The 27,641-nt window shown below is 32.3% G+C and overlaps 2 protein-coding genes across 3 annotated transcripts; one reads left to right on the forward strand and one right to left on the reverse strand.

The window, feature by feature from the left end:
* Positions 1 to 3,027: 3,027 nt before the first annotated feature.
* Positions 3,028 to 16,683, reverse strand: LOC134277224 (uncharacterized). The gene is made up of 9 exons (XM_062759540.1): positions 16,516 to 16,683; positions 15,609 to 15,795; positions 14,467 to 14,617; positions 11,057 to 11,337; positions 7,013 to 7,079; positions 6,377 to 6,535; positions 6,005 to 6,186; positions 4,141 to 4,236; positions 3,028 to 3,141 (listed from the first exon to the last, which is right to left on the reverse strand). Exons 1-9 carry the CDS (start codon positions 16,521 to 16,523, stop codon positions 3,106 to 3,108), a joined length of 1,167 nt encoding a protein of 388 aa, XP_062615524.1. The 5' UTR covers positions 16,524 to 16,683; the 3' UTR covers positions 3,028 to 3,105.
* A 2,450-nt stretch (positions 16,684 to 19,133) lies between these two features.
* LOC134277225 (cell growth-regulating nucleolar protein-like) lies at positions 19,134 to 26,940 on the forward strand. Of its 2 annotated transcripts, none has more exons than XM_062759541.1 (8): positions 19,134 to 19,151; positions 20,050 to 20,174; positions 21,667 to 21,787; positions 23,496 to 23,603; positions 23,934 to 24,017; positions 24,662 to 24,965; positions 25,171 to 25,316; positions 26,504 to 26,940. In XM_062759541.1, exons 2-8 carry the CDS (start codon positions 20,050 to 20,052, stop codon positions 26,633 to 26,635), a joined length of 1,020 nt encoding a protein of 339 aa, XP_062615525.1. In that variant the 5' UTR covers positions 19,134 to 19,151; the 3' UTR covers positions 26,636 to 26,940. The 2 variants fall into 2 exon arrangements, with proteins under 2 accessions (XP_062615525.1, XP_062615526.1); XM_062759542.1 differs by having other exon boundaries at positions 19,142 to 19,156.
* Positions 26,941 to 27,641: the final 701 nt, after the last annotated feature.

Here is a 27,641-nt window from a genome sequence, read left to right on the forward strand (position 1 = left end):
AATTAGAATTGATCTGTGATATCTTGCAATGATAGCACAAGCTTTTTACACTAAGTTTTATAGAAGCGCTACAATACCAAATAAGAATTAAAAACAAGCAAATTTCTCTGAATGGTTGGTTACCAATAGTTTTTTTCACCTAAATTTTATTTGCTGAACAATTTTTTAATTAGATGTTTAATCTATTTGCTTTCCCTGAACATATATTGGAGATTTGATGATTTTCAATACAGAATATGATTACCTGTAATGACTTTCTTTTTTGTGTAGTGATATATATACTTTACGTTATTAATTCAGAGATATTTCTATGAGCATTTTCAATTAATTACTTAACTGTTTTTATGAAGGATCGAACTATCTACTCTATAAATTCTTTCAATTCATGTTTTTAACCATAGATATTTTAAAAAGAAGCGATAAAGTACAAACGTTATAAATTTGATTTATTATAGCTATGTTTATTATATTATTTATAAACTTGTTACTGAGATTTTACTTAAAAAAATATATTTCTTTTCATTCTAAATTAAAGCTGTTATGTAAGAAACAATGCGGCTTAAAGACAACTAATATACACACATGTATATGAAATAAGTGATAATACTAAATCCTTACCCAACTTCATCCTTCAATATAATTAAAGCGTTGTTACATGCAATTAATATTTCTTTGCACCTTTATATATACTCTAAATTCGAAACCGAAAAAAGGTAATTATTGATAAGCTTAAATAGTTAGATTTCCAAAGAAATGATCGAATTATCACTTGGTTGTAAAAATACAAAAAAAGTGAAAACTAAACATTCCAAAGACATTCTTAAAACGTCATCTTTTTGCGAAAAGGGACATTCTTCTTTTAGTGTACTCCTTTTCTTCCTAATATGAATCACAAAAAATGGCGAAAAATGTAGATAAAGAAATAAAACTTTTTCTTTTATCGAGTTATTTTTTTTAATTGAGTTATCGTTTCAAAATTCCAAAGGTTAAATTCTAGTAAGAGTTAGAAAGATAATTGCAATACAAACTTGTTAAGTTTATTGAGTTATTGTTCTAAAATTCCTGTGGTTCCATTCTAGTAACGAATTAGAAAGAAAATTACAACAAAAGGACACTCGATATTTTACTGTACTAAGGCTAACAGTACGTTAAATATGTTAAGTCTGTCATTCATAAATTTAACAAATAAACGACAGTGTAGACAGTGTACTTGTGTACCCGAAGATTGTATCTCTTTGAACAATTTTCCATCCTTATTTACGGTCAACGAAACCTTCTTTTCAAAGTCTATAGATTATATTCATTTTTTTGGAAAACTTGAAAATATAAGTTTAGAGGTTATTCTTAGTTAAAATATTAGTGTAGAGGTTGTTCTTGCTTAAATAAAAGTACGTCAACCTTTACTTGTGTGATTTAATTTATAAGGCACCAATATGATGAACAATATAGTGACACTAGTTGATAAATACTTTCTTAATTACAAACATTTTAAAATCATATAAATATTAACACAGAGAAGGAAATACTTTTACATGTATCAGTTTTGAATTACGGGGGAAAAACCTTAATGTCATTTTTTGATGTTTTGATATTAAGCGACATTTCTTTTTATTTTAAGGTTTTTTTCTCACAGAAAGAAGCAGCAGATTATTTTGGATAGTAATATGATAATGCCTTGTAATGTGCAATAAGTCATTCTATTTTCACCTTTTGCACCAATAGGGGGTAAAATTGACTGTTTTTCAACTAAATGTTTGTTGTTTGAACTTCTCTTACATTTTTGTTGTGTCTAATTTTTTTTATAGAATGAAATATATTTGAGAAAACGAACAGCATTCAAGCTCAAAATTCCATGAAACAATACAGAATAAGAGCATAGCAAATATGGACCTCCAAAACATCAAAGTTGCATGGGATAATGTGCCGTGAAGGAGTGAACATCCACTACCGACCGATCACACCCACCGTGTGCTTCTTCTCATGATTGGGAAACAACCATCGACATTTAGTGTGATCTTGTATATTGAATGAAAAGTTAAATAATCTCGTTTGTTATAATGCTTCATTGTTAGATTATCATTTACGTCTTTCTCAAGTAGAATATCTAGATACGAAACAGATGTTTCAGACTCTGTGGTATCTTTTATTTCAAGCTCACTGGGATATATCATATCGACAAAAGAATGGAAATAACCATTGTTAATAGGCAATATCTAAATGTCGTTTTGAAGGCCACAACCAGCGTTTTCTTCTTTTACGTATGAGATTTTGGACAAATTCTGCTTCATATGAATATAAAAAAGGTCTGCTAATAACAGGACGCAACTGGTACCCATATGATACTGTAACTCACTTTTTATGCACGGGAACTTATTTTCCTGTATTTACGCGAGATAGTGTGCTCACGAAAATTTCATTACCTCTCATATTAATTAGTATTCCTAACGATTATATGAAGCAATAACCACAATTCGTAAAAAGTGTGTCTTGCTAATAAAGAATGAATATCTGGTGAAAATTACGTGATCTACAGTAACTATTGGTGTCCCGTAGATGTGCAATATGGTTCTGGAATTTTGATTTCACCCTAGTGGCGTTTGGGAGTCAAGGATAATATTCATTTTTCGAAAATCTGATTCCCTGAAATACTCTTAGATTTTCCCGTTATATTTTGGGAGAAGTATAGGAGTGGCCTGTAATTTTGCATAAAGCTTTCCGGATTTTGATTCTTATACCTGCTAGGGGTCGAAAACCGACTTTTTTAAAGTATAAAGTTGCTTCTTCCCTTGTTAACAAAATATGAAAGTTAAGTACATTTAGAGGCAAACGCCTACGTGAGGTTGTTACTATCTTATGGCAGTATCAAAGTCTACATGTAGTATTCTGAACCAGTTCAGAGAGGATTTCTTAGAAAATAAATAATAAAATTACTTGATCATGTTAATTGTCTAGTAAAAATGTTGTATCACTGTGACAGCTCATTGTTATTTTCACTGATTATTTTACATATGTACATGTACAGGCAAAAACAATAAATTCAAACATTTTCATGATTTTGTTTGGCACAGATATTGTTCTGAGACATTGGTTTGGATGTCATTTACATCACGTGATCCATTCTGGCCACGGCACCAACAAGAACTGAAAAAAGAATTGTTTGGATTGTGAAATGTTATAAATTAAAAAACAAGCTGTTTAAGAAAATACATATTTATTTGTGTCTGTCTACTTTTAAAGGCATCAAAATGAACAAATCCTTTTCGAATATAGTATCTGATGTATTACGAACGGTTTATAAGGCAGATTACAAAACATTTGCAGTCCCTCTCTCATTCCTTCGTGATGGTTCGGAGAAATCATCACACAGTACATGGAACAGTCATTACTTACTAAAATTGTACAATTTCACCCCTTCCTTTTGGGTACAAATTCAGATTACAAATGGTTTCACTTTTGAAGTAAAAAAAAATATAACTTGAGGTTACTAGTAGTTTGTTAGCATATTGAATGAATACTAGTAATCATTGCCATTGGACTTTGTGACACTATTTGATTGTTTGTACGGAGAACAAAATCCCGAGGAGCTTCTTGTAGCCCACAGGGTATTAATGAACAAATGACTTAGAGTTTGATCTTAAGAGTTAAAGTAGAGGGGTTTTGTGTCAGTGCCCAATGGGTTCGCAAATCCAGCGTTGTTTCATACATCAGAAGTAAGATCAATGGTCTCCAACTGTACCAGCCAACACTGCCATTGGTGGGCAATGGGTACAATCTTCATCAGGTATTATGTGACGTTGAAAAGTGTCCAATCAAAATTATGATAACTTGAACATTGCATTTTGAAATTTTAAATACACATGTCATATGTCAAGTAAAATTAGCCTTGCTTTTTTCTTTTGAAAAAAAGAAGAAAGGAAGGGACTTGATAAATTTCAATACCCCTCCATTTTTTATTTAAAATACTAATTTTAACTCGAGTTCATGTCAACAGCATACAGTAAGGAGATATACTAGTGTATTTGACAATCTGTAAATGTAATATATACTCTACATGTGATTTACAAAATTATCTAATAATTTTACTCTTAGTAAGTGCCATTTATAAATTCTTCAATTAGCTTCTTTGTATCTAACATCCACCTTTAGATGGTTTCCTTTGTCCACCACAGTTGCCTGTACACCATAATGATCCGACGGAGTATAAGGTAGACTGGGTACGTATTCTGTCAGGACTCGCTGTAAAATCAAATATTGAAATATAATTACATTGTTTCTCTTGATGACGTTTACAATCAAATCTTTGAATTTATAATTGTCCTAAATTTACATTGCTTTTTAGGTCACCCCAGTTTATAATATGACAATTACTGTTTGTTCCCTTTGAACAGTCATTATGCGCCGTCCATAATTTTTTTTTTAAATTTTTTTTCTTCTTATATGAAAGATTGAACCAATTTCTTACTAGTTAGATTGGTAGGTATGTATTGTTTCAATGGGCTACAATAAATTGTGATTATTATGAGGACCCGCTGCCCTGTAATTTTCTAAAAAAAAAATAACTTTAAAAAAACTTATGGTCATTTATCAGGCAAGCATAATGCATTGATAAGTTTATTCGAAATAATAACCCTTTGAACTCGAATTTAAAGACACCACAGAGTCTAAATGTCAGGTTAATTTTTGGATACTTTTAAAGAAAATACAATAAAATGGTAACCTCACCACACTAGCATTGTCATTCTTTTTTTTTTAATGAAGAAATATACCATTATCATTTGCATATGCAGGTATTATCTTAAAGTTGGTTCGATATGCAAAAACAAGATAAAGTTGAATTTTCTAAAACAGGGCAGTTATCGAAAAATAAGTTGATGGTACAAGGATATCAACATTCCTGTTTAAGGTGGATATTTCGCAAATTCTATGGTCGACAGAAAGGCCTTGTTATCAAATACAAATATTGCTGCTTCTCATTCAAATTTTTAAACCATTATTTTCACACTAAATTGTCTAAGGATTCTTCCATTTTTCCGATCATGACAAGTATTCCATCTGGTGTTTTTATAGGTTTGTTATTACCCTGCTTACTCGTACAAATTGCATTATTTTGATAGCCTTTTGAGTTTGATTGCTGTTTATTTTCTTCACATTTTATTTAATTCCTCTGTCAAAATTTTAAACGTTATCATACTGGTATTGGGCTAGATTAGTGACATTATCACATAAGTATTGAAAAAAATATCAGACCAATCGAACAAAAAATGGAATGATTATAATGAGCAGCTAGACCTTTACTTCTCCATGAATTGTAAATTTTATGTCCCATTTTTCCAGTGTGTCAGGCAACAGTCACTGAATAGCTTGGTCATAACTTGGATAATCCATTTGACCTTCAAGTGCCTTCTCTTCTGCATATCCAGTAAAGAAATCTAGCTGGAAGATGTTCGTATGTCTATAGTGAGCAGTTAGTCCTTTTTAAATTGTGTTGTTCCAAGTCCCCTAGCTCAGGACTCAGGATGGAGCAAGGTAAGTTTAGTATTGAATAATCATTATTTAGAATACCTTGAAGATTTTCATTATATCTTTACTAAAGCAAGACTGACTAAAGCAATAAACAGTATGATTGATGGCAACACCAATTTACCAAATCTTTGTCTCCAGGGCTTATAGGTCCCAAGGATGTGCTAAGTATGTTCACCATAAATAAAACTTAAATATCTTATATATAAATACTCTCCTCCCTCCTATGCATCTAAGGGACATCTATTAAAACATTTCTCAACCAACCATAAAATATGTAGACTTGGTCTAAGCGTGAGGCAACACATAATACTCTAGTAACCATCAAAGACGATTTCAAACAAAATTCTGAGAATTGCTAAAAATATATGTTTTGCTTTTGTGGCTTCCCATATAGAGAGACACTTAAAAATACAACAATTCAAATTCATAACAATGATTAATTACCTTAAAACACATGCACATTATAACCAATATGACTAACCTGTATAAAGACCACAGAGACGCCGCGAACAAATATGTGATCTATGATGTTGTTGTTAATACTTAGATCTGTCTTATCGTACTGCGTCAGTGCTAAGGCATTATCCTTACAGTATGTACATAGTCCTACACGCTCGACGTAAGGACTCGTGTAGCCAGCTAATGTAAAGTGGTAGTATGATTCTACAACAAACGAAATTTATATAAGATACCAGTACCGTTTTTATTTATTTTTTTTCCCTTTAGATTTCATGCCTTCTAAAACAGAATCAAGCTTTTAAAAGTTAACTTTACTCTTAAGTGTTAATATATCAAACAAAATTTAATGTTCAAGATAACTTGACCTGTTGATAATTAATACTAGTAAACATACTTTCACATTCCTCTTCAATATTCTTTTCAGGAATTCCCGGACCACAGTTTAGATCTCCCATTATTACAACACGTAATGATGACGACAAATCATAATCTAATGTGATCGTCTCAAAAAAGTTCTGATCTGCATAACCCTCGAAGATTCCCTGCAGGTTTGCTATAATAATAGAATAAACACAAAGCAAAGTTCACAGGCAATAAATGCATAATCGATTAATAAGAACAAATAAATCGATTAAGTACTAGCATAATATGACAATATTTCTTCAAATAAACTTTTTAAATTGCAGTTTAATACTAGTATTTGTTTCTGTAATTTATTATTAGTAAAGTAATGTACTTATTACAATGGTGTTACTTGCATGGTAATTGCCTTATAAACTGTTTTATTTGAATTGCTTTGCATTTGTCTTCGCTAGCCAAGAGTTTTTCCTTATGAACGTTTATAAATTGAGTAGATATCCGAAACCCTTGGTCAGCGAAGATGCTTTGCATTCTGAATCCAAAAATCAGCTCAGCATGCTGCTGTGCGTATCTTAATTTAAATATTCCATTTGAAGAAGAAAAAATGTAGATAGATTATAGATAAAAAGAAAAATAAATAAATGTATTAATTAAAAATAAATGTTCTTACGTTCAATGTATATGGGTCCCAGTAACGGTGTTAAATGCGTACAAGCTATGTCACCGACTTTTTCATCCTGAAAAAAAAATTATTTGTTTTGTTAATTGTTGCTTAAAACACATGACCAGTTATTTATACATACCTTATAATCTAGACATTATTCTTTTCAAATTATTTCAGTTTATCTTTTTGAAATGGGAATTTAAAGATTTAAGTTGAAATATGAGTAAAAGAAAGCTTTCATGGGAACAGACAGACATACAAGGTGGAATATAAGTGAAGAAAAACATATCATGGTAATACATGCAAAGGTATACGTAAGATACAGGAAAGGAAACTGACCAACATGCAAGATGAAATTAAAGGAAACAAGCATGTAAAATCGACAGAGATGAAAGGTAAATAATCATATAGTACTAGTAACTGAAGGCATTTCATAAAAAAGATAAAGTAATTGAAAAGGAGAGGAACTGTTACAGTATTGAAATTTACAGAATGAAAGGTAGATTACAAAGAAAAAGCGTTTCATGTGGAAGTGACCTAAAATGAAACACAAGTAAAAAAGCTTTACATGTGGAATCGGTAGACATACAAGATGGAAGCATTTCATGTAAAATTGATAGGTCAGCATTTCATGTGGACTTGAAGAAAGCATTTAATGTTAAATTGATGAAAGAATTTCATGTGAAATTGACAAGCATCAAGGGTCAAATACAAGTAATAGAAATCATTCAATTGAAATTAACAGATGTACAAAATTAAATAAGCAAACAATGAAACATTTCATGTACAATGACAGAAATAAAAGGTACGACACGGGTATAAATGGTTAAAAACATTTTTAAAAGCATTTTTTATTGTATATAGAGACAAAATTAGTGTAAGATCATTTTAAAGAAATCTTTTAATGATACACGTCTTACAGAATCGATTTAAACAATATTTCTATATCTAAATACAATTCTTCCTTTCTTGTACATTTTTAAATTCTCCTTACGGGTGTTCTGTTTAGATTTTAGAAAATGTCAGCCGCTGTCAGTGTAAAAGATTGGGGGGAACAGATTAGAACTAAAGAACTTATGGACAATGTATAAATCTTATTAAACTCTTAATTGCTCTTTTGGAAAATAAATATATTCAACTATTTTTCATGGTTGGGTAAACGGAAGAGCCTCAGGCAATTCAGTGTATGAATAACCTAAAAAAATTAAAACTCCAATCAACATTCGACTTAATGATATTGTATTTCTAACATTGTCATTTTGTCGATCATAGAACTTATAAAATGTTGCATTTACAGGATATAATCATTGTTTATATCTTTCAAATTGTTTCATCATCTTGTTCGTCAACAGCTTGCTTTACTTTAGAAAAGCAGGCTCTTCAGACTTGTGTACAGCCATAAAATTTAGAAATGAAAAAAAACATTTAACTTGATAGTTGAATCAATTTTCTATGACTATATAAAATGTGCCTTAAACTAATGAGGGACTAAGTTGGTAATATACATGTATAAATAAAATAATTTATCATGTTCAGAACATTTTCTTTACTCACTGACCTAGCAATTACAGACAAAAACTGTTTGAATAATAAGATCAGCGTGTAATTTCTCAGAATTGTTAAATTAATGCCCCCTTTAGCCTTGGATTCAAACCCCAAGCAGGATGTGGTAATGTTTAAAATTGTAAAATATGTATTGAATTTTCTTTTTACAACGTTTCCTTAGTAAGGATAATTAATAAGCAAAAAATGTGGTGCACGAAAGAAGGTAACTAATATATATATGTGTTTTGTATTGTGGTCTTTGGAAATGATTTCACTAAGATAATCATATATGAAAAAGAATTGTGATAAAAATATTTTTACACTTAAGTATCTGATAAACTTCCCGCTTTTGACAATTAACTTAAAAACCTCACCGATTGTAAACATCCATATAACATGTATCTGATTACATGTAGTTCTTTTTCAAGGGTTTTAAAAGTTATTCATAGCTTAAGGTACTTGGTAACTAAATGATCTTCAATGCTAGGCATCTTAGTACCTATAGTTATACAATTTTAATGACCGTCCGACGAGGGAAGTCCATAATGGCCATAATAAATTTTCAAAATAAGTTCATTTTTTGAATGACAATTGTTTGAAAAATGAAAGTGGTTTTACTATGCTTTTTTCAACTTTATTTGAATAACACAGTAATAAACTACTAAAATCCACTGCATTGCAGAAAGGAAAATATTTCTTTTAAAAAATATTGACATTTTATCTTAGTCATTTAAACTTTAATGTCCTTCCTTTTACTTTCATAAAAAGAGCTGTAAAACTCTATTTCAAAATTTTCATCTAATAATCTTTTGTATATTGTTAAAAAATGAAAAAAAAAATCATTGAATGATAAGATGTTTGACGTTCATCTAATATACGAGCGTTTAAAAGCATGTCAAACTACCATATACCAAGCATAAGCAAAATCCACGGGTTTCTCTTCATGAAAAACCTTATTGCGGAATGTTTATATACTATAGTTGAAAAAAAATTCTTGTAAATTATTTTTGTGATTAGAATAAACAATTACAGAAAGTTATTTAAACAGGTGCTCTGCCAAAGCAATTAAAACTAGGAAAATATACTGGTAACAGTAAGGACTCGGGTAACAGGAAGGACAAAACAGTAACAGGATGGACAAAACAGTGTAACAGGATGGACAATGAAATCTACAATTTAAATAAAAATTGACTTTTTCTAACTTTATTGGTTAAGAAAAGAGAAAGAAATGTAGAATAAAAACATGATTTTGTCAAATCTGGCAAATTCGAGACAATGAAAGACATTTATGTCCATCCTGTTATGAAATTTAATTGTAAAGAGCTATTAAAATATTTATCACTTCATTTCTTGTTTATTAAAGGTACTCTATGCTGTTGCAAAACTAAGAATTTTTCATAATTTTAAGAAAAACAAATGATAAAACTTAAATAGGTATATATATACCAGGATAATTTGTCCATCCTGTTACAAATTTCTGTCCATTCTGTTAAAAGAGTACATCTTTAAGTTATAATAGCACTATCTGAAGCACAAACGTATTTCAATATGATTAACGAAGTTTTTAAACATGTGTTATTACACTTTTATTACTTAGAAAAATAAAAGTAATTGTTTTTATTGTTAAAACTCAAGGTATTAAGTGCAGTTTTCCTTACTGTTACCATGTTAATGGTAGCAGGAATGACAGTAACAGGATGGACGTTTCTCATATAAATCACCCGTTATTTAGTAAAATGTACTCTTTATGCATCATCTAGACATTGAAACCATTTCTTTGTTACTTAGTTCATCTAATTGTTCTAGCAAAATAAACAATTTAAAGAGTACTTGCATATTATGAAGGTAACAGATAGGACATATTTTCATTATACACTACCAATTAGACAAACTTATCGACCTTTGAACCCTTTCTTTATTCACTTTTAAATCATGGCGCTCATAAACTTGAGACAACAGAAAATGATGATATATTGAGGATCGTGAAAAAAATTCCTAGGAAAGTGAGATAACTTTTATTTTAACATTTTCTTTTTGGTAACAGGAATGACATAAACTGGTAGGACATGTCACTTCCTGAGTGTTAAATGCACAATACTAGTATTTAGTGGGCGGCATAAGTAAACACCCATACTAAGTTAATCTGTGAATGAATTCAACTGATACATGTACGAGATGCAAAATTTGTACATATCTACAAAGGATAATATTTTCCCTAGCATTTTACTAAGCGTGTTATAAAATTTCTGTTAATGTGACGTGGTTTACTGTTAAATTTTACTTGGAATGCATAGAATATTTTTTATAAAACACCTCGGAGATGATCATAAAATAACTTATAAGCTGTATGACCATGTATATTAACCAACAGGAAAAAAAATTCACTCTAAAGAATATTTTTCCTATTATTCTGATCAAAAGACAAAAAAGTGAACTTTTTTTTCAAAATGGAAGTTCACTTATCTTCTTTTCTGTAATTCTTTTCAAAAAGATAATTGGAGTTACCTGGAAGTGTATATATCCTCTGTAAGCTGTCTTCTTTGTAGATGGCAAAAAATATTTTACTATAGGGTTAAGCATTGGTCGTTTGCTTAGAACCACGAGTCCAGGAAGATTGACTTCTCCTTGAGTTGTCACAACACAATCCCTCAGAAGGTTAGAAAACGAGAAATCATTTGTAGACGCTATTGCAAGACAGGATATACACCTTTGTGGAAGGTTCATAACTCCAGTTTTTTCCGTCGCACACTGGGCTTTTCCCGCAGAGGTTGCATGTTTCGTACATCCTTGATATAGATAAAATTTATTAATTTAACCTTGTCGGCCAATACAATTTATCATTCAGTCGAATGCTGACTGACGTTTTTCATACTAATTGTAACTGAATTGACGACGGATTTTTCTGCTATTTCCCGATCATGACAAGGAGCACGCGGCGGGTGTGGCCGGTCTGCAGGGGATGCTCACTCCTCCATGGCACTTGATCCCACCTCTGATGTTTTGGAGGTCCGTGATTGCTCTGCTCCTGTTTTGTATTGTTTTATGGACTTTTGATCTTGAACACTGTTCGTTATCCTTATATGTTTCATGTATTAAACCAAAGAATAATACTGATATCTTTTAATTCAAATTGTTTTAATAATCAAAATTCTTTTTCTTTTTCTCCATTTGTCTAGTGTTTTGCATTGATTGCTTTGGATTGACAACAACTAGAAGCACTTTGGCTCCTAAAGACTATAAAACAACTGACTTCTTTTCCAGCATCAAAGTCACGTGCTACTTGCAATATAAAGATTGCTAGATATGTAGATCTTTAAAGCACAATAATTACATGAATTACATCAGAACATCTGACGAAAAACATGAAAAATAAGTTTATTATCTGACTTCTAATTTATTTTTTAAAATTCTTTTGAAAAATGAAATAAACTAAATTAATTTGAACATTAGTATTTAACATAAACTCGAGATTTCAGAAAATGAAATATATAAAGATAACGACCATTTATCAGTACTGAAGTCTTTTGAAACAGTACCACCTGTGATCAGAGCAAAGACGAACCTCTAAAACATCAGAGGTAGTATAGGGATAATGGAGGAGTGAGCTTCCCCTATCAACCAGTTACATCATATCGCCAAGTGCTCTTTTTCATGCATGGGTCAACGAAAAAAATCCATATTCAATTCAAGATATAAAAAATGATAGCCTAACAATGTCTGGTCAGTCGACGTTCAACCTTATGAAAGATGCATGCTGTATGCTGCAAAATATTATTGTGTCGGGGATTGGCTTATAAAATGATGTATGTTGCAAGATGTTATTGTGTCTATCACATGTACATGTACTTGGGTCTTGGTCTATGAATATGTACACTAAACAAAATTGCTAACGCACCCCTTGTTAATTTTTATTTGTGAATTGAATATTTGCCAGATCGGTACTAATGTATATAATATGTCATTATTTCCAAAACAGTGGGATTGACAAAAGTCTTGGTATCATGAAAAGATCCTAGAATGACCTTCTTGTCCAAAAACCAATTTCCAGATGTGCTCTGCGCACCATTTGTGCCCAGATATGAAATTCTTGATCACTAAAGGTGGTCTGTGAGGTTGCCACATGAGTATTCCCCCATTTATAAATCAAATAAGACACTGTAATTGACTCGCATATCACCTAGTAATCACCCGGTACCTTAGCGTCCATACCAAATCCACCCAACTTCCGGTTGACCAAGTTTTGTAGAACAATTTTCAACTTATTGTATGCTGCGAACTTAATGCAGTGGCCAACTATCTTAAACATTTTTATGTTTGCTAATCTATTTGCTAATCTATTTGCAACATTTTGCATGAGTGGAATTGATGAGCTTTGTATTGTTTTCATTTTTTATAGATTTCTGTAAAGGAACCCCCTCAGACGCCATGATATCTGCTTAGCACGCTCCTCTAGCGTCAAACGGCGCATTCAGTGTAACTTTTTTCTGAGTTTTTAATTAGTACGAATGTAAAGAACACAAACACGAAGAAAAAATTAATTTTTTTCTCGTCGAAAATTGAATAGAAAGGAATTTATTATTTTCTTTGAATTGGTCACACTTCAGTGAACATTGAAGTAATTTATAAGGGTTGACATTAATATGCCTCATTTTTTACTATTGTAACATATTTATATACCAAATACATCACAAACTGGTTTTTAAACTTAAAACATTAATTCTCTTGGGTGGTGCGTTAGCAGTTTTGTCCAGTGTATGTACCTTATTGCCTTTCTTGGCCTATCAATAAGGTATGTATAAATACACATATTTATAAACCAAGACCCAAGTATGCTGTACTTTATTTTTCAATTATTGCCCGCAAAAGTTTTATTAGAGAGAACGATTTTTTAAAAAAAAATTTGGGGATATTTTCAGTTCAGCGTAGTCAAAATGCATATAATGACCATTTTTTGTCATAATTGCTCTATTTAAAGAAGTTGCTGCATATACTCGAGCTTATTCCAGTAAAAATATAATCATGCATCTGAATTAAAGAATTAAAAAGGTACTTCAAACCTAGGTCAAAATTAATTTTTGATAGCAATAATTTCACCATTTTATTGTTCTCATGATGTGTACATCAAATGAATTGGTATCCAATTGATGAGAGCAATATTATGGTAATAGTCGACCTTCAAGAAAAAAGAAAAACAAAACACCAACAAACGATAATCATCAGTGAACAAATCATAAATTACTCATAATCATAAAATAGGTAGGATCAGGTATCTAGCATGTAGAAGCATCCCCTATTGATTAGCCTTGTTTTGTTCAGAGAGACAGATTAATTCCTCGATGTCAATTAAATTTCTTATAAAAATGATGATGATCTAACAAATGGAATGAAATATGTCAGACAAAATTCGACGCAAATGATAGGTAGTATTTCGTTATTTGGTCATAGAATTTACAAAATGCTGACTTTTAATGAAATGATTTTTTCAAGGAATTTTGACATTTTAATGGTGCAATATACACAGTCGTGTACATAAGTCATTTATCCTTTGTTCTTATTATACAACAAACACAGCTAGATATTATGCCTCTAATCCCCCTTTCAAAAAAAAAGAGATTTAAAAAATATAGCTGTGTTTTTCATCAAAAATCATACGTAGGTATTGGATGTAAGGATTTTTATAAACATTTTCATTTAATAAGAAATACTTTTTGAATAACTTTGTCTTAGAATTAAAAGTCGGTAAAAACGTCCTTCCATGGAGTCCATGTAAGTAGTTAGAGTTGGTCTTACTTATCAGTAGTAATATTAAATTATTTTTGAATTTATTAGGTAGAAATGTGTGCAAAATTTACATGTAGCATTTCCTATTCTTTACCACCATCAAGTAAAAATTCACAATATTATAGAGGACTTACCATTTGCTAATATTTTAAAAAATACACTAATGAGTGAGATGTTGGCACAGGGAGGCTTGGAGGACGATTCCGTATCGACTGCGCTATAGAAATAAGGATATCGGTGCTGGTTGGTCGATGTCAGCAATTCTACATCCCTCTTCAGCCAGACCTGACAAAAAGAAAGGATTGAAGTATATGTTAAGACGTACCTCAATGTTTAACGAAGCTCTAAACACGAACAGAAACTGCTTTTTGGACTTAAAGAAAAATATATCATATAAAGGTGTGCATATTGAGACTTTTTATAACATAGGGTACGTGCCTTATTTCAGCAGGAAAAATGTTCAAAGACAGTTGTCTATTTGTGAGCAGAATTCACTGCTGTTTACTTACACTGGGAAAATTAAAGAACATATTGAATTCATTAACTTATTTTTGGTCTTATATAATGTTAAAAATGTTTTATAAATCTTTTCAAAAATGTGTAATTAAGTGTAACAATTTGAATAATCTAACTTCTAAGGGCAGATCACTCTAACTGCATAAAACTACCCATAAGTGTAGCTCTTTATTGTGCAGTGTTTAGAGCTTCCTTAAATTACAAAAAATTAAAATAATGTTGCATATTTGATACAGTGTATATACATTTAAATTGTATGCATCACTGAAATACTAGGATATAAAATCCTAAGGAATTTACTTCATTTTTTTCCTTGTCCAATAACTATGAAACCCTAATAAGTGGCCAGAAGTCTTCGATGAGACTTTAGCTCTACTGGTCTGTACGTATAACAAAAGAAAAGAAGCACAATCTAATTAGATTTGGAACCTTACAACAGGCAGCAATAAAAAGAATTATGTATCTTAGAGTAGTCTACTTGTGTACCGAGTAATATTGAAATCAAACCAAAAATGTAGGAGGAGTAGTATATTGAAAATATTTCTAAGAAATGTCTATTTTTAGTAACCATGGCAACGACATTCACTGAAAACAAAACGTGTTATACACTATTGTGCATAATGGTATTGTAGTCTGATTGTGTTTTGTAAAATTTTTTGAAAACGCAACCCTTCCTACAGTTATAGACAAACGGCATGAAAATGTATTCCCCAGGAATTTTCAATGATACTAGACAGAACCCCTTTAATTCTTATATCACCTCTTGTAAACAGATGATGTCTGGGTCCGTGTGTCCGATGTTAGTCGCTATATAGTCACCACGCTCCTCTTTATTCGGAATACTCCCCAAAAGTGCAGCATTGTAGGTCAGCAACTTTGTCTGTGCCCGACAGAATTCCGCCCCCACAAACAAGATGTACCAAAACAAAAGAACAATATTCTTCTTCCTGCAATGATTCTGTTACTTTGTAAATTATGTATTTACTATCACCTGGTATATTATAAAAAATCTTGAGACTCAAATGTAAAAAAAAAAAAAAGGAAAAAAAAAAGTTTTTCATGATGGAAGGGGGCATACTTGTATACATAATTACAAAATTAACTTGAATGTTTAATAATGAAAGAGTATATGGTGAAATCAAAACTTGCTCCATTAAAATTAAATTTTTTCAGTTAGTGCATATGCACATAGTAATACTGTGTTGGATTTGTTATTTATTGGTAACCCCCATCCCCGCCCCTATTAAGGTAGCTCTACCCGCTTTATGCCTTTAATTATACACGTATGGAATATCTCATCTGTCTTCCACATGTCCGCTACCACACAATTAAAAAGAAAAAGAGTAGAATAAAACAGAATCGTCCAAAGTCAGATGATAGACTTTAAGTTGAGAAATGTTGTTGGAGAGCATATGTTCTTTTTTTTTTAAAATAATTTTATCTACTTATGATATTTCTGCATCTACAACATTAATGAGTATCGGCTACGATGTAAGAAAAGCTATCGCAAGTACTTTACAAAAATATATAAATAAAATAAAATAAAAAGCATTTCTTTTTTAATTTCAAAGTATGAATGTCAAACAAAGCTTTGAAAAATCCACCATTTACACGAACTTGTATAAAGGGTCATGTATAAAGGTCAGAATAGAGAAATTAATGCTTACCTCACCATTTTCCCCACACCTATATGTCAACCACAAAGGTACATCTTTGGCTGAACGTTAGTATTTATCTTGGGTCCAACCTGGCCACTTTTTTAAATCCAAAAAATCACCAAAACCGAATTTTGAAAATTTAGAAATTTGTCATTTTCATCGATTTCCAGTAAATATAGAATTCAATAAAGTCCGGAGACTGTTATTTAAGGAAGTGTACGAAAAAGGCAAACAGTATGTAACATATGTCAAACAAGGTACCCAGAGGGTGTTATTATCATATATATGATCGGATGCTTACGCAGGTATCAATGCGCAGTTGCTTTACGTGTCATTAAGCAGTATTGTTCAGGAATTATTAAAACTTACGTTTGCATTTTGTGTCACCTTCGATAATTTGGCTGGTCATAGATAAATTACACTTTTAACCAATCAATGGTTTGGATCATTATACATTACCAGGGCCCTCATATATATATCAATTCAGCTAGTTTAAGGATATTCGCTCCTCGGCCAGGAAAGATAACTCTAAGTTTTATGATATAATTTTTCAAAATCTTTTTGTGCAACATTTTTCATTTATGCCAGTAAATATGACTGAAATGTTCGTTGATGTCTTAGAAATTAAAATTAAAAGAAATTACGCATATAAAAGAACAAAATACAACATTTTTACAGAAAATACACTTTTAGAGAAGTAAAATTCTAAAAATGTCCATAATTAATCTATACCCTTAGATACCAATGCGTGTTATCTGGTAGTATGATATTATAAAAATAGATGGCACGTGAAGACATCAAAAGATAGCATATGTTTTACACAATGTAAAAATTAAAATAAAGTATTGAATAAAATTATTTTATGCAAATTTCTCTGAATGACTGGATACGTGCATTCTCTATATGTTCCCGTAATCGAATATTTATTCGGAGGTATATAGTTTCGTTCTGTCCATCCGTCTGTCTAGTTGTTTGGCTTAACGTGTATTCAGCTTATTCTTATGTTTACTTATAACATCTTATGATACAAGTTTCAACAGTTCTTTAAAGAAGCAAAGTAATTTTTCTTAGCTGGTGTCAAAAAGAGACAGAGAAATTTCTTTTAAAAATATATATATGGCACGCCAAATTCACAAAAATGAGATAATCATAGTTTCACAATCGATAAACTAGGTTTATCGGTTGTAAACTATAGTTTACAAACCGTAAACTATAGTTAACAACGTTAATCTATATTTCACATCTGTAAACCATAGTTAACGCGATAATCTGTTTCACAACCGTAAACTATACTTAACACCGAAAACAATCATTTGCGATTGCAAAACATAGATTATCTGATAAATACAGTTTCACGATTTGTAAACTATAGTTTACAAACCGTTAACTATAGTTAACGATCTGATAAATATAGTTTCACAATTTGTGAAACTATGATTAACAACTCTTAACTATAGTTTACGATTGTAAACTATAGTTTACAAACGTGAATCTATGTTTATCAACAAAATCTATTGTTAACGCTTTATTACAGACAGATAAACTTAAATTAACATTCGTAAACTATAGTTAACAACCGTTAAATATAGTTTTACAGATGAAAACTATACTTAACGAATCGTTAACTATAGTTTACTGTTTGTAAACTATAGTTTACAGTCGATAAACCTAGTTTATCAATTGTCGATCATGCTTCTGGGAAAATTAAAATCATTCTGTTAAAGATTAGATACATAAAATCAAAAAAGAAATATCAAAATGTGGACTTTATAAAATTGTTACAAGGTTGTCTCAGTCTCGCAAAAGCGTCCTCTTCAAGCTACATTTTTAGACTGCAATAACAAAGGAATGACATCACAGTAGCTGCAATAATGTAGCCCTCTCCGATTTTTTTTTATCTGATGATTTCTGGAGAGGCCTCTCCCCCCCCCCAAAAAAAAAGGGGGGGAGAGGGGCTACATTATTGCAGCTAACATCACAGCAATGCATGTTAAAGAAGGGACCTATAAAAAAAACAATTTCTTCAAATTCAATCTTAACGTGTTCACGGTATAGGATGTCGATATGCCGTTTGTGTACACGTTTCACGACATATTATTGACTTCTAAGGCCGGTTGGCGAAATACCCCGACCCCCTCCCCTTAAAAAATATACATATGATACATGTATGTATAAGGTTTTATTAATTTGTTTATTTTAGAATGTTCAGTTCCTCCAAAGTTATTGCATGCAAACTTTTTTTTTTATTGGAAAATAGAGTTAAAAAATTGGCACGAATACAATGAATGCTTATATAAGATACACTACTATTCTTCAGTCAATTTATTTATAATTATTATTAAAATAGCAGAAACATAGGAGACCCCCCCCCCCCCATCCTCCCTTAAAAAAACCAAACAAACAAACAAAAACAAAAACAAAAAAACAAAAGACAAAAACAAAAAAGGCTTGATAAAAATTAATCAATCACTGACATACATTTTTTAATGAAAAATTTATCCATATATAATATGTATTTATGGGCCTAATGCGCGGTTTTTCATCACGAACATTTACACGGAATTAAAAAGTGTGCGTAAGACAAGTTTTCATTTTACTTTTATTTGTTGTTTTCCGCCACATGTTTGTAGATTTTTTAAATCGATGTAAGGCAAGATTTGACGTTTCTCTTTTGCAATAATGAAAGGAAACTTTTATTAAACAATCTTTAATAACCATTTTAGTCAGAAATTTTGAAAGGAAGATTGCTCAAAGACATGCGCTAAGCCTAATATTCATATGTAGGCCTATTTGATGTATTAAAATGTGTGAACTTAGTCAACGTGGATTTTAAAAAATTGTTATACTTGTACAGCATCTATAAATTTACATGTTTTGAACTGTTTTCAAACAAGTACTATTGTATTATCATCGTATTATTTTCAGATTTGACTCTAAAACTAGTTATTTTTATGCAAATAATACAAATATTTTATTGGCACCAACACAATTACAGTAATTGGTAAAGGCCCATAGAAAACAGTGGCGGATTTAAGGGGGGGCGCACCCGGCGCGCGCCCCCCCTAAAATTGTCAAACTTAGCGTAAATCAAATATGTCTACTTGGTAGAACTCATTTTTACCCTTCAAAATCTCTAGAATCCAGGAGCTTCCGGGGGCTTCGCCCCCTACACTGTAGGCCCCCACCAGGGCTTTGGTAGACCTCATTTTAACCCTTCAAAATCTCTAGAATCCAGGAGCTTACGGGGGCTTTGCCCCCTGGGCCCCCACCAGGGCTTTGCCCTGGACCCACTGGGGGCCTCAAGGCGGCCCCCAGACCCCTTGCCTAATTTTGGCGCCCCCCCTAACTCCAAATCCTGGATCCGCGCCTGGAAAACATAGTGATAAGCATGAAAATACAGTAGAACACAACTAGAATACAAACAATTGGTGTAGCAAATTATGTATTGTACTCATAAAATACTATATAAATACATACATATGATTCAGTTCAATGTGTTGTATTTTTCAAGACCATTACCTTATTATCTTTTTTTTAATACAGATGGTGTTCTTTTCTTGCAATGCTTGTGGTGATTCACTAAAGAAAAACCAAGTGGAAAAGCATTACACAACAAAATGTCGTCAAGCCAAGTCATTGTCCTGTATTGACTGTAGCAAGGAATTCTGGTATGATCAGTTTATGTGTACATAAAAAAAATTACAAGGGTGATTCATATAATTTTGTTTTTTGGTGATTTATTAAATGTCTTACAATATATTTACATGTTATAAATCCTTGCAAGATTTGCCAAGACTGAAAATATAGAAATTATTTTTATATATATACAAAGAAATATTTTGTTTATTTCAATGCAAAAAAAGATTTTATAACCAATTAAACATATCGTGATACATATCATGAGATATCATGGCTCAAATATCACACTCGGAGCTCTTCGGGTGGCTCGTACATGTACCTCTCGACACATTTCGAATGGAGCATAGTGGAGTCAGCCGAGGATTGCCAATTGCAAATATTGTGACATATTTATATTGAAAAAAGTTGAATCGTCCCAGCCCTGGGAAGCATCCTCAGGTAGTGCAGATTCTCAAGTTTGTTCAAATCATAACCCCGAGTAGCTGCAGATCTGTAGCATTATGGTTTTATATATTTGTCTTTGACCATAACGCTACAGATCCCGTAGTGCAAAAAAGGTGCAATTTATGGCGCAATATTTTTTGCGCTCTTTTGGGGAGAATTTCTCCACTTTCCAGCATCGTTCAATCAACTACCTTTTAATCCCTAATTCTAGACACATTATTTAATTAATCTGTATATTTTATCCATCTCCCAACCCTTCATAGTCGTCTCTACAAGTGATAAACTCGCTTGATTAAAATTATTTGTTAGATTACTGAAAATTCATATCAAGCGAGTTTATTGCCTGTAGAGACAACTATAAATGGTTGGGAGGTGGATAAACTATAATATTGGCTACAAAATGTGTCTAGAATTAGGGAGTGAAAGGTAGTTGATTGACCAAAGCTAGAAAGTGGAGAAATTCTCCCAAAAAGAGCGCAAAAAATATTGCGCCGTAAATTGCACTTTTTTTGCACTACGGGATCTGTAGCGTTATGGTCAAAGACAAATATATAAAACCATAACGCTACAGATCTGCAGCTAAACCCCGGGGGGTAGGGTGGGGCCACATACCTTCAGTATGTTTGTTTCCTGTGTGAAAAATGAGGAAAAGAGTAAACACCTCTCAAGTACAATAATTTACTCCTCCTGATCAAGTTTTCATGGTGAGAATCAATCTTTTAAAATTTTTTTAATTGAAGTCTGACAGAGTAATATTTCCCTCATGTGTCATTCAGAAATTATTGAGAATTTTATAATAATACTGGATAATATGTAACATTTCAAACACAATACATTTTGAGTTATTTCCCTTTGACCAAATTGGTGGAAGTTTCCTAGTTGTTCAATATGGTTATATTATACTTTCAGTGAACGTTTCATATTGTTTGTCTTTAAAAGGAGAGAAAACAAAAATCAAATAAATTGCAGTTTTTAAGAATTTTTGTACAAATTCAGTTGAGAATCTATTACCATCTACATATGTATTTCCATATTTCTAAGTATCACTAAAAATAAATTTCTGTTTTGAAATTTCAGGGGGCAAGAATACGATAAACACACAAAATGTATATCTGAAGAAGAGAAGTACTCTGGGAAAAACTATGTACCAAAAGCAGGGGCCAACAAAGGGGAACAGAAACAGAATCAGTGGCTAGAGGTAATTCCGGAACAATATCATTATCTCCAGGGCTTTGAATAATTGTGACTGCAGTGATTGGGAAGGGCTTGCGCCACGCGCCATAGTCGCATTGGAGTGAAAAATGGCGCATTAAATCAATCAGTCATGGCGCCAAGGTGCGCATTCAATTTTTAGCGATGTTATTTGGAAATATTTTGCGTACGACTTTCTTTCTTGTTTTACTTTCGTTTTAAATGCAGTCAATTTAAAACAACAAATCTCATTGGTTGAAACCTGTCAAAAAGTACTTCCGGTTAAACGAAGCACTTACATGAGGTACAATACCTCATTCATTTGTATGGTAGGGCTGTGCCCTTTCCAAAACTGTCGTAATTTTAACACAAAATACAGGTCAGTTATATTCTAAGCAAGTGCCTTTAAATTTGCTGCATTTCATGCGTTAAAAGTCGGATTCGGTTAATTAAAAACGTGTTTTCTCTCGTATTTCATATTTTTTTGTCACTTTGTTATTTCTTAAAATGGCCCTTCAGATTATATTGATGGCCCATTTATTTTCGAAATGGCCCATCAAAAATGTTGACAGTTGCGCCATAGTCCCATTGACCACTTTGGCCTTCCCAATCACTGTGACTGTAGAGAGGAGATGAATTTACCCTTTAGAATAGGCTGTTTTTAAAGCATTTCCATAATTTATTTTGCCAATTAAAATATTTGAAGAGATGTATTTTTATCATTAAAAAAGAGGGACAATTGCCTCCAGTCTCTCCTTATTGAAAACCCTTTATCTTGGTCTGTATACATGAAGAATATTAGTAAAAAATGTTTAGTACTCAGGATAGACACTAACTTTAAAACCATAGTTGTCAGCAGGGCTAGCCATTTCTAATTTCTACTAGCCCTGTTCATGTATTACTTGTCCAGCAGCCGAAGGCTGGTGGCCGAGTCGCGAAGCGATGAGGGGGGTAGGTGTGGGAGGGGGTTTCCCCCTCCTGCTGGTAGGGGTACGGGGGCCTCCCCCGGGAAATTTTGAAAATAGGGATGCAAAATTCTGCATTCTGGCTGTATTTTGGGTAAAAATTATATGTCACGCTATGATTGTACCTAAGACACTTTTTCTATTCGAAAAATTCCATATTTATAATCATTTAGGGTATTTCGAATCACCTTTAAAGTTTAAATTTTGACTTACAAAAATAAGAATTATGATGATAAAACATGTTTGAAAATAAATTTAACAATTATCAGGTATATTGTGTGTAAATTATAATTATTTTTCTTGCTCTTAGTGAGTAATTGGTAAAATTTACTGTAGCCCTGCAGGGCAAGTTTAAAGACATGTTTGGTAGCCAGACCTCAGTATGCAGTTGTCCCGGGCCAGCGGGCTAGCGTTAGTGTCAAACCCTGGTACTGTATTTAAATAAAAGTTTTATAGCAAATTGAAGAAAAATTATGAATGTATGTGCATGTATGTCATGTTATTAAACAGAATTTTTTTCTTTTTTAATCATAAAATGTAACACCTAGCTATAGTTACCTCTTTAGATTAAGTATTCATGCAAACTTTTTTCTTTGCATGTTTATCAAGCCGTATTCACATTGTATGTAAGTCCTACTTGCTATAATCCCATTTTCAGTAGAGAGGAGCATTTCTGAAATGCAGAAATATCCTTAGAATATCCCATACTTGTATGTCTTTTATTTATCACGTACATGTCTTGACTTTCAGCAAGTACAGGCTGCCATAGATAGTGCCCAATCTGACAAGAATGTACTACATCTGTTACACCAGATTAAAGACTATCCGAACATCCCTCGCAAACAGGCCAAATTTAAGGTAAATGTTGAAAATGTCCTACACATAAAAAAGAGGATCTGGTCAAGGTAGACAATCCCCAAGAGTGCTAAAAATCGGTCTAAATTTGAAACCCTTTGTGGTGTATGTTGGTGTCTCTATATAAGTGAAAAATTCTCAAATGGAATGTAAAACAATATACAGTTAATCAGTCATTTTAATTATATAATGTAATATTTTTTCCATACGTTTCACTTGAAAATTTCCTTATGTTTGAAAATATCAAATTAATTCTAAAAGGATAATATAGTTGCAAATTTGACATTCTAAATATTGATAGGACGATTATTTGTTAAATATTATTTTCCACAGAATTTCCTGAAGAATTCACTGAGAGTAAAGAAGGAATCATTAGTAGACGAAGCCTGGAACCTTATAATGAAACATGCAGAGCAGGTTAGTGAAACTAAAGAAGTGGGTGTACAACCAAAACTTAGTCAAATTTAGTACGTATACTAACGGGTGAGATTGTACGGGTGAGATTATAAGCTGAGCCAAACTTGTGGATAAGTCAGTTTGACCTTAATTATCACCATAGTGATACTTACAGTATTAAAAGAACTCTGTATCAAGAAAGTTTTGATTAAACTTTCAAAAGTGGCTCTGAGTGAAGTATTCTTACAAAGACCCATAAAATATACAATTTAAGATTCTTTACTGATGTTCCATTTCTTATAATTTTTAATTGTTTGCTTGTTGTTTAACGTCCCTCTTGAGAATTTTTCACTCATATGGAGACGCCACTACTTTCCGGTGGAGAGCTGCAAATTTTGTACTATACTCGGCACTCAAAGCCATTGGTAGGGATTTTTTTCATGCCAGCACCTCAGGGACCTCATTAAAAGTAATTTTATGCAGTCTCTAAGTCTTTTGAAGCACCAGTCTCCACATCCCACAGTGGGATTTGAACCCGCATCGTAATTATTATTTCCTTACTTCGCAAATCTAGAGAAGACATTCTATCCACTGCACCACACAGGGGAATTTCCATAATGATTATGACTTAGATTTTGAAATAACCCTCTTATACATTTCTTCAGACCAAGACAACTGAGGCAAAATCTTCAGAAGCTAAATCTATGAATGGAAACCATGAACCACAGTCGAAAGCTGAGACAGAAACAGGTCAGAAAGATCAGACAAAGAAAGAAAAGAAAGAAGAAATGAAGAAGGAGAGGAAAGAGGAAAGGAAGAGGAAGAGGAAAGCAGAGGAAAATGGTGAGGTCAAAGAGGAGGGGGAGGAGAAGCCAAAGAAAAAGAAGAAGAGGAAGAAGGAAGGATGTGAGGAGGGGATGACCAATGGAGAACTGGAGGATAGTACCTTAACGCAGGATCCCAGTCAGGGTACTTGTTTAAAAATGCTTTGGATAATCCCTGCATACTGTAACGTAGATGTTTTTAATTATAAATGTGCACTGTTCATAAACGTTTAAGGGTCATACAGATGGTAGATATATGATGTTTCTTTTTAGTTTACTAGTATATTATATCAATTTATTTACATTAATAACGTGGTCTTCTTTTTCAATTTTCAATTTACAATAAACAGACAAGCAAATGGAAGAAGAAGAGGTCAATCAGGAAAATATGGATGAGAAGGGCAGTAGAGTAAAGGCCAAATTTGATTGGGAGGAAGTTATAACTGAAGTCTTAAAGAAAAAAGGAGAAATTCCACTCAAAAAATTAAGGAAAAAGGTAGGAAAAAACAACTTCATAAAGCAAAATTGATGTTTTGTCAATTTTAACAATGTCGCTTCAAAACTGAAAAAAAAAAAAGAAAACATGTATTGTTAAAACTGAGCAATTTCGAAGCTAAGATCCTTGAAGTACTTAAACTAAAAGTAGTTCACCATGATCTACTTTTTGAATATCATGGACATATTGGCTTAGAACCATTCACTGTTGTCACTTTATGCATCTCAAGTCCTCAAATTGTGTCAGCAAAAAAGTAGGTCACTGTGGAATAAAGGCAATATCTAAATCTTTCAAATAATAAGAGGCTTAGAATCATCAAGATTTGTCAGTTTATATATCATGGGATATATTACTGTGTATGTTTTATGGGCACTGTGACCTATTTTTGGCATTTTATGACTAGGTATGAAAATTTTAGATGATAAGGGGCTTAGAATCAATAAACTTTGTCAGTTGATATATCTTGGATTCCCAGATTGTGCCAACTAAAATGTAGATCATGGTGTTGTTCACATGGTAAATTTTTTTCATTTTTCTTAGAGATAAATCGGTGAACCAAAGGATTCTATATACTTTTTAGTACATGTGACACTTTCAATGACCTCTCTTAAGAATTTCATATCTTGTTAACATAATATGCCTGCAGCAGACACCTCTACTAATGAAGTGACAGCAGGCACACTGGAAATTAGCTATACAATGTTTTATTAAAAAATTAATTTTGAACAGACATTGTGTCATTGTTACATGAACAAGGCTGTGCTGACTTCATGAAACCTTGAAGGATATACATAATAATAAGTTCATTTCTCATTAAAATTTTTGTTTCAGCATTTTTGCTCAGTTATATATTTTTTTGTTTTACCTAGACCAGATGTCAGCGTTTTTTTTCAACCAAATGAGATGTAGCAATTTATGCCTTTGGCATTTGCTTATAAAGGAACGATTTTTACAGCAATTAAGTCATTGGTTCAGAATTTTGGGACTGACTTATAACATGAAGTATTTAGAACAGAATCTGACCACAAGTCTTTGGTTCTTTTCCAGGAATCTGTACATAAGACAAAAAGATCCAGCTGCAGATTTTTGGTTTAGTCTTTTACTCTGACCCAGTCTTTTACAACAAGTTTTTGGTTCAGACTTTTCAGCAAGTCTCTTTCACCTGGACTTTCTGTTATTTGTTACAGGTTCTAGCTGAATATGCCTCAGTGAGAGGGGAGCCAGGATCAGAAGAGAGAATTTTGGCCAAATTCACGAAAAAAGTCAACAAGAACCCCAAATTTAAAGTTCACAAAGAGAGAGTCAAGTTAAAGAACTAGCAAGAATTGCTAACAGTAATATTTTTTTGGTTCTTCCTTGTTACTGTGTTCAGTATCCTGGTCAAGATTTTAAACTGCTAAGACAAATAAATTGAGACATTATATTTATATTGATGTACAATTTTCAAATGCAAGCATAACTTTGAACAGTTTTAAGTTTTATGATTTTATGTGGATGTTATTGCAGTTTTCAAATATTTTTCATAACTGTGAATTATGAATAAATCAACCCAGTGAAAGTCATTGTAAATGACTCAATATATTTAGCTCACCTCAACGAAGTTGGGGGAGCTTATGTAATACCCTCGGCGTCGGCGTCCCATGTTAAGGTTAAGTTTTTTGGAGCAGTTTTCTTTTTAGGTACTTCTATGTCCTGTATTGATTATAGATGCATGGAAGATGTTTCTAGTGTGTTTCACTGTGCCAGTCAAAGTTTCAGATGCTGCAATTTCAGCGAAAGAATGACCAAGTTAAGGTTTTTGGTGCAGGTTAACATTTTTGGTGCAGTTTTTGGTGTAGGTCTCATTTCCGAGTAACTATAAGCCCTATGTTGACCAAACTTGCATGGATGATACATCTAGGGATGCACACTACCAGGCTTGCTTCAAATGCTGAATCTGATCTACATTTTCTGCATGAGGGAACAGGTTAATGTTTTTGGTGCAGGTCTCATTTCCGAGTAACTATAAGCCCTATGTTGACCAAACTTGCATGGATGATACATCTAGGGATGCACACAACTAGGCTTGCTTTAAATGCTGAATCTGACCTACATTTTCTGCATGAGTGAACAGGTTAATGTTTTTGGTGCAGGTCTCATTTCCAAGTGCACTATAATGACCAAACTTGCATGGATGATACATCTAAGGATGCATACTACCAGACTTGCTTCGGATGCTGAATCTGACCTACATTAAAGTTTTTGGTGCAGGATTCATTTCTAAGTAACTTTGAGCTCTTTAATAACCAAACTCGCATGGATTATACATCTAAGGGTGCATTCTAC

The sequence above is a fragment of the Saccostrea cucullata genome, unplaced genomic scaffold, assembly GCF_032062105.1.
Source record: "Saccostrea cucullata isolate Sc308-1 unplaced genomic scaffold, CSIRO_AGI_Scuc_v1 ctg1221, whole genome shotgun sequence".
Lineage (NCBI taxonomy): Eukaryota > Metazoa > Mollusca > Bivalvia > Ostreida > Ostreidae > Saccostrea > Saccostrea cuccullata.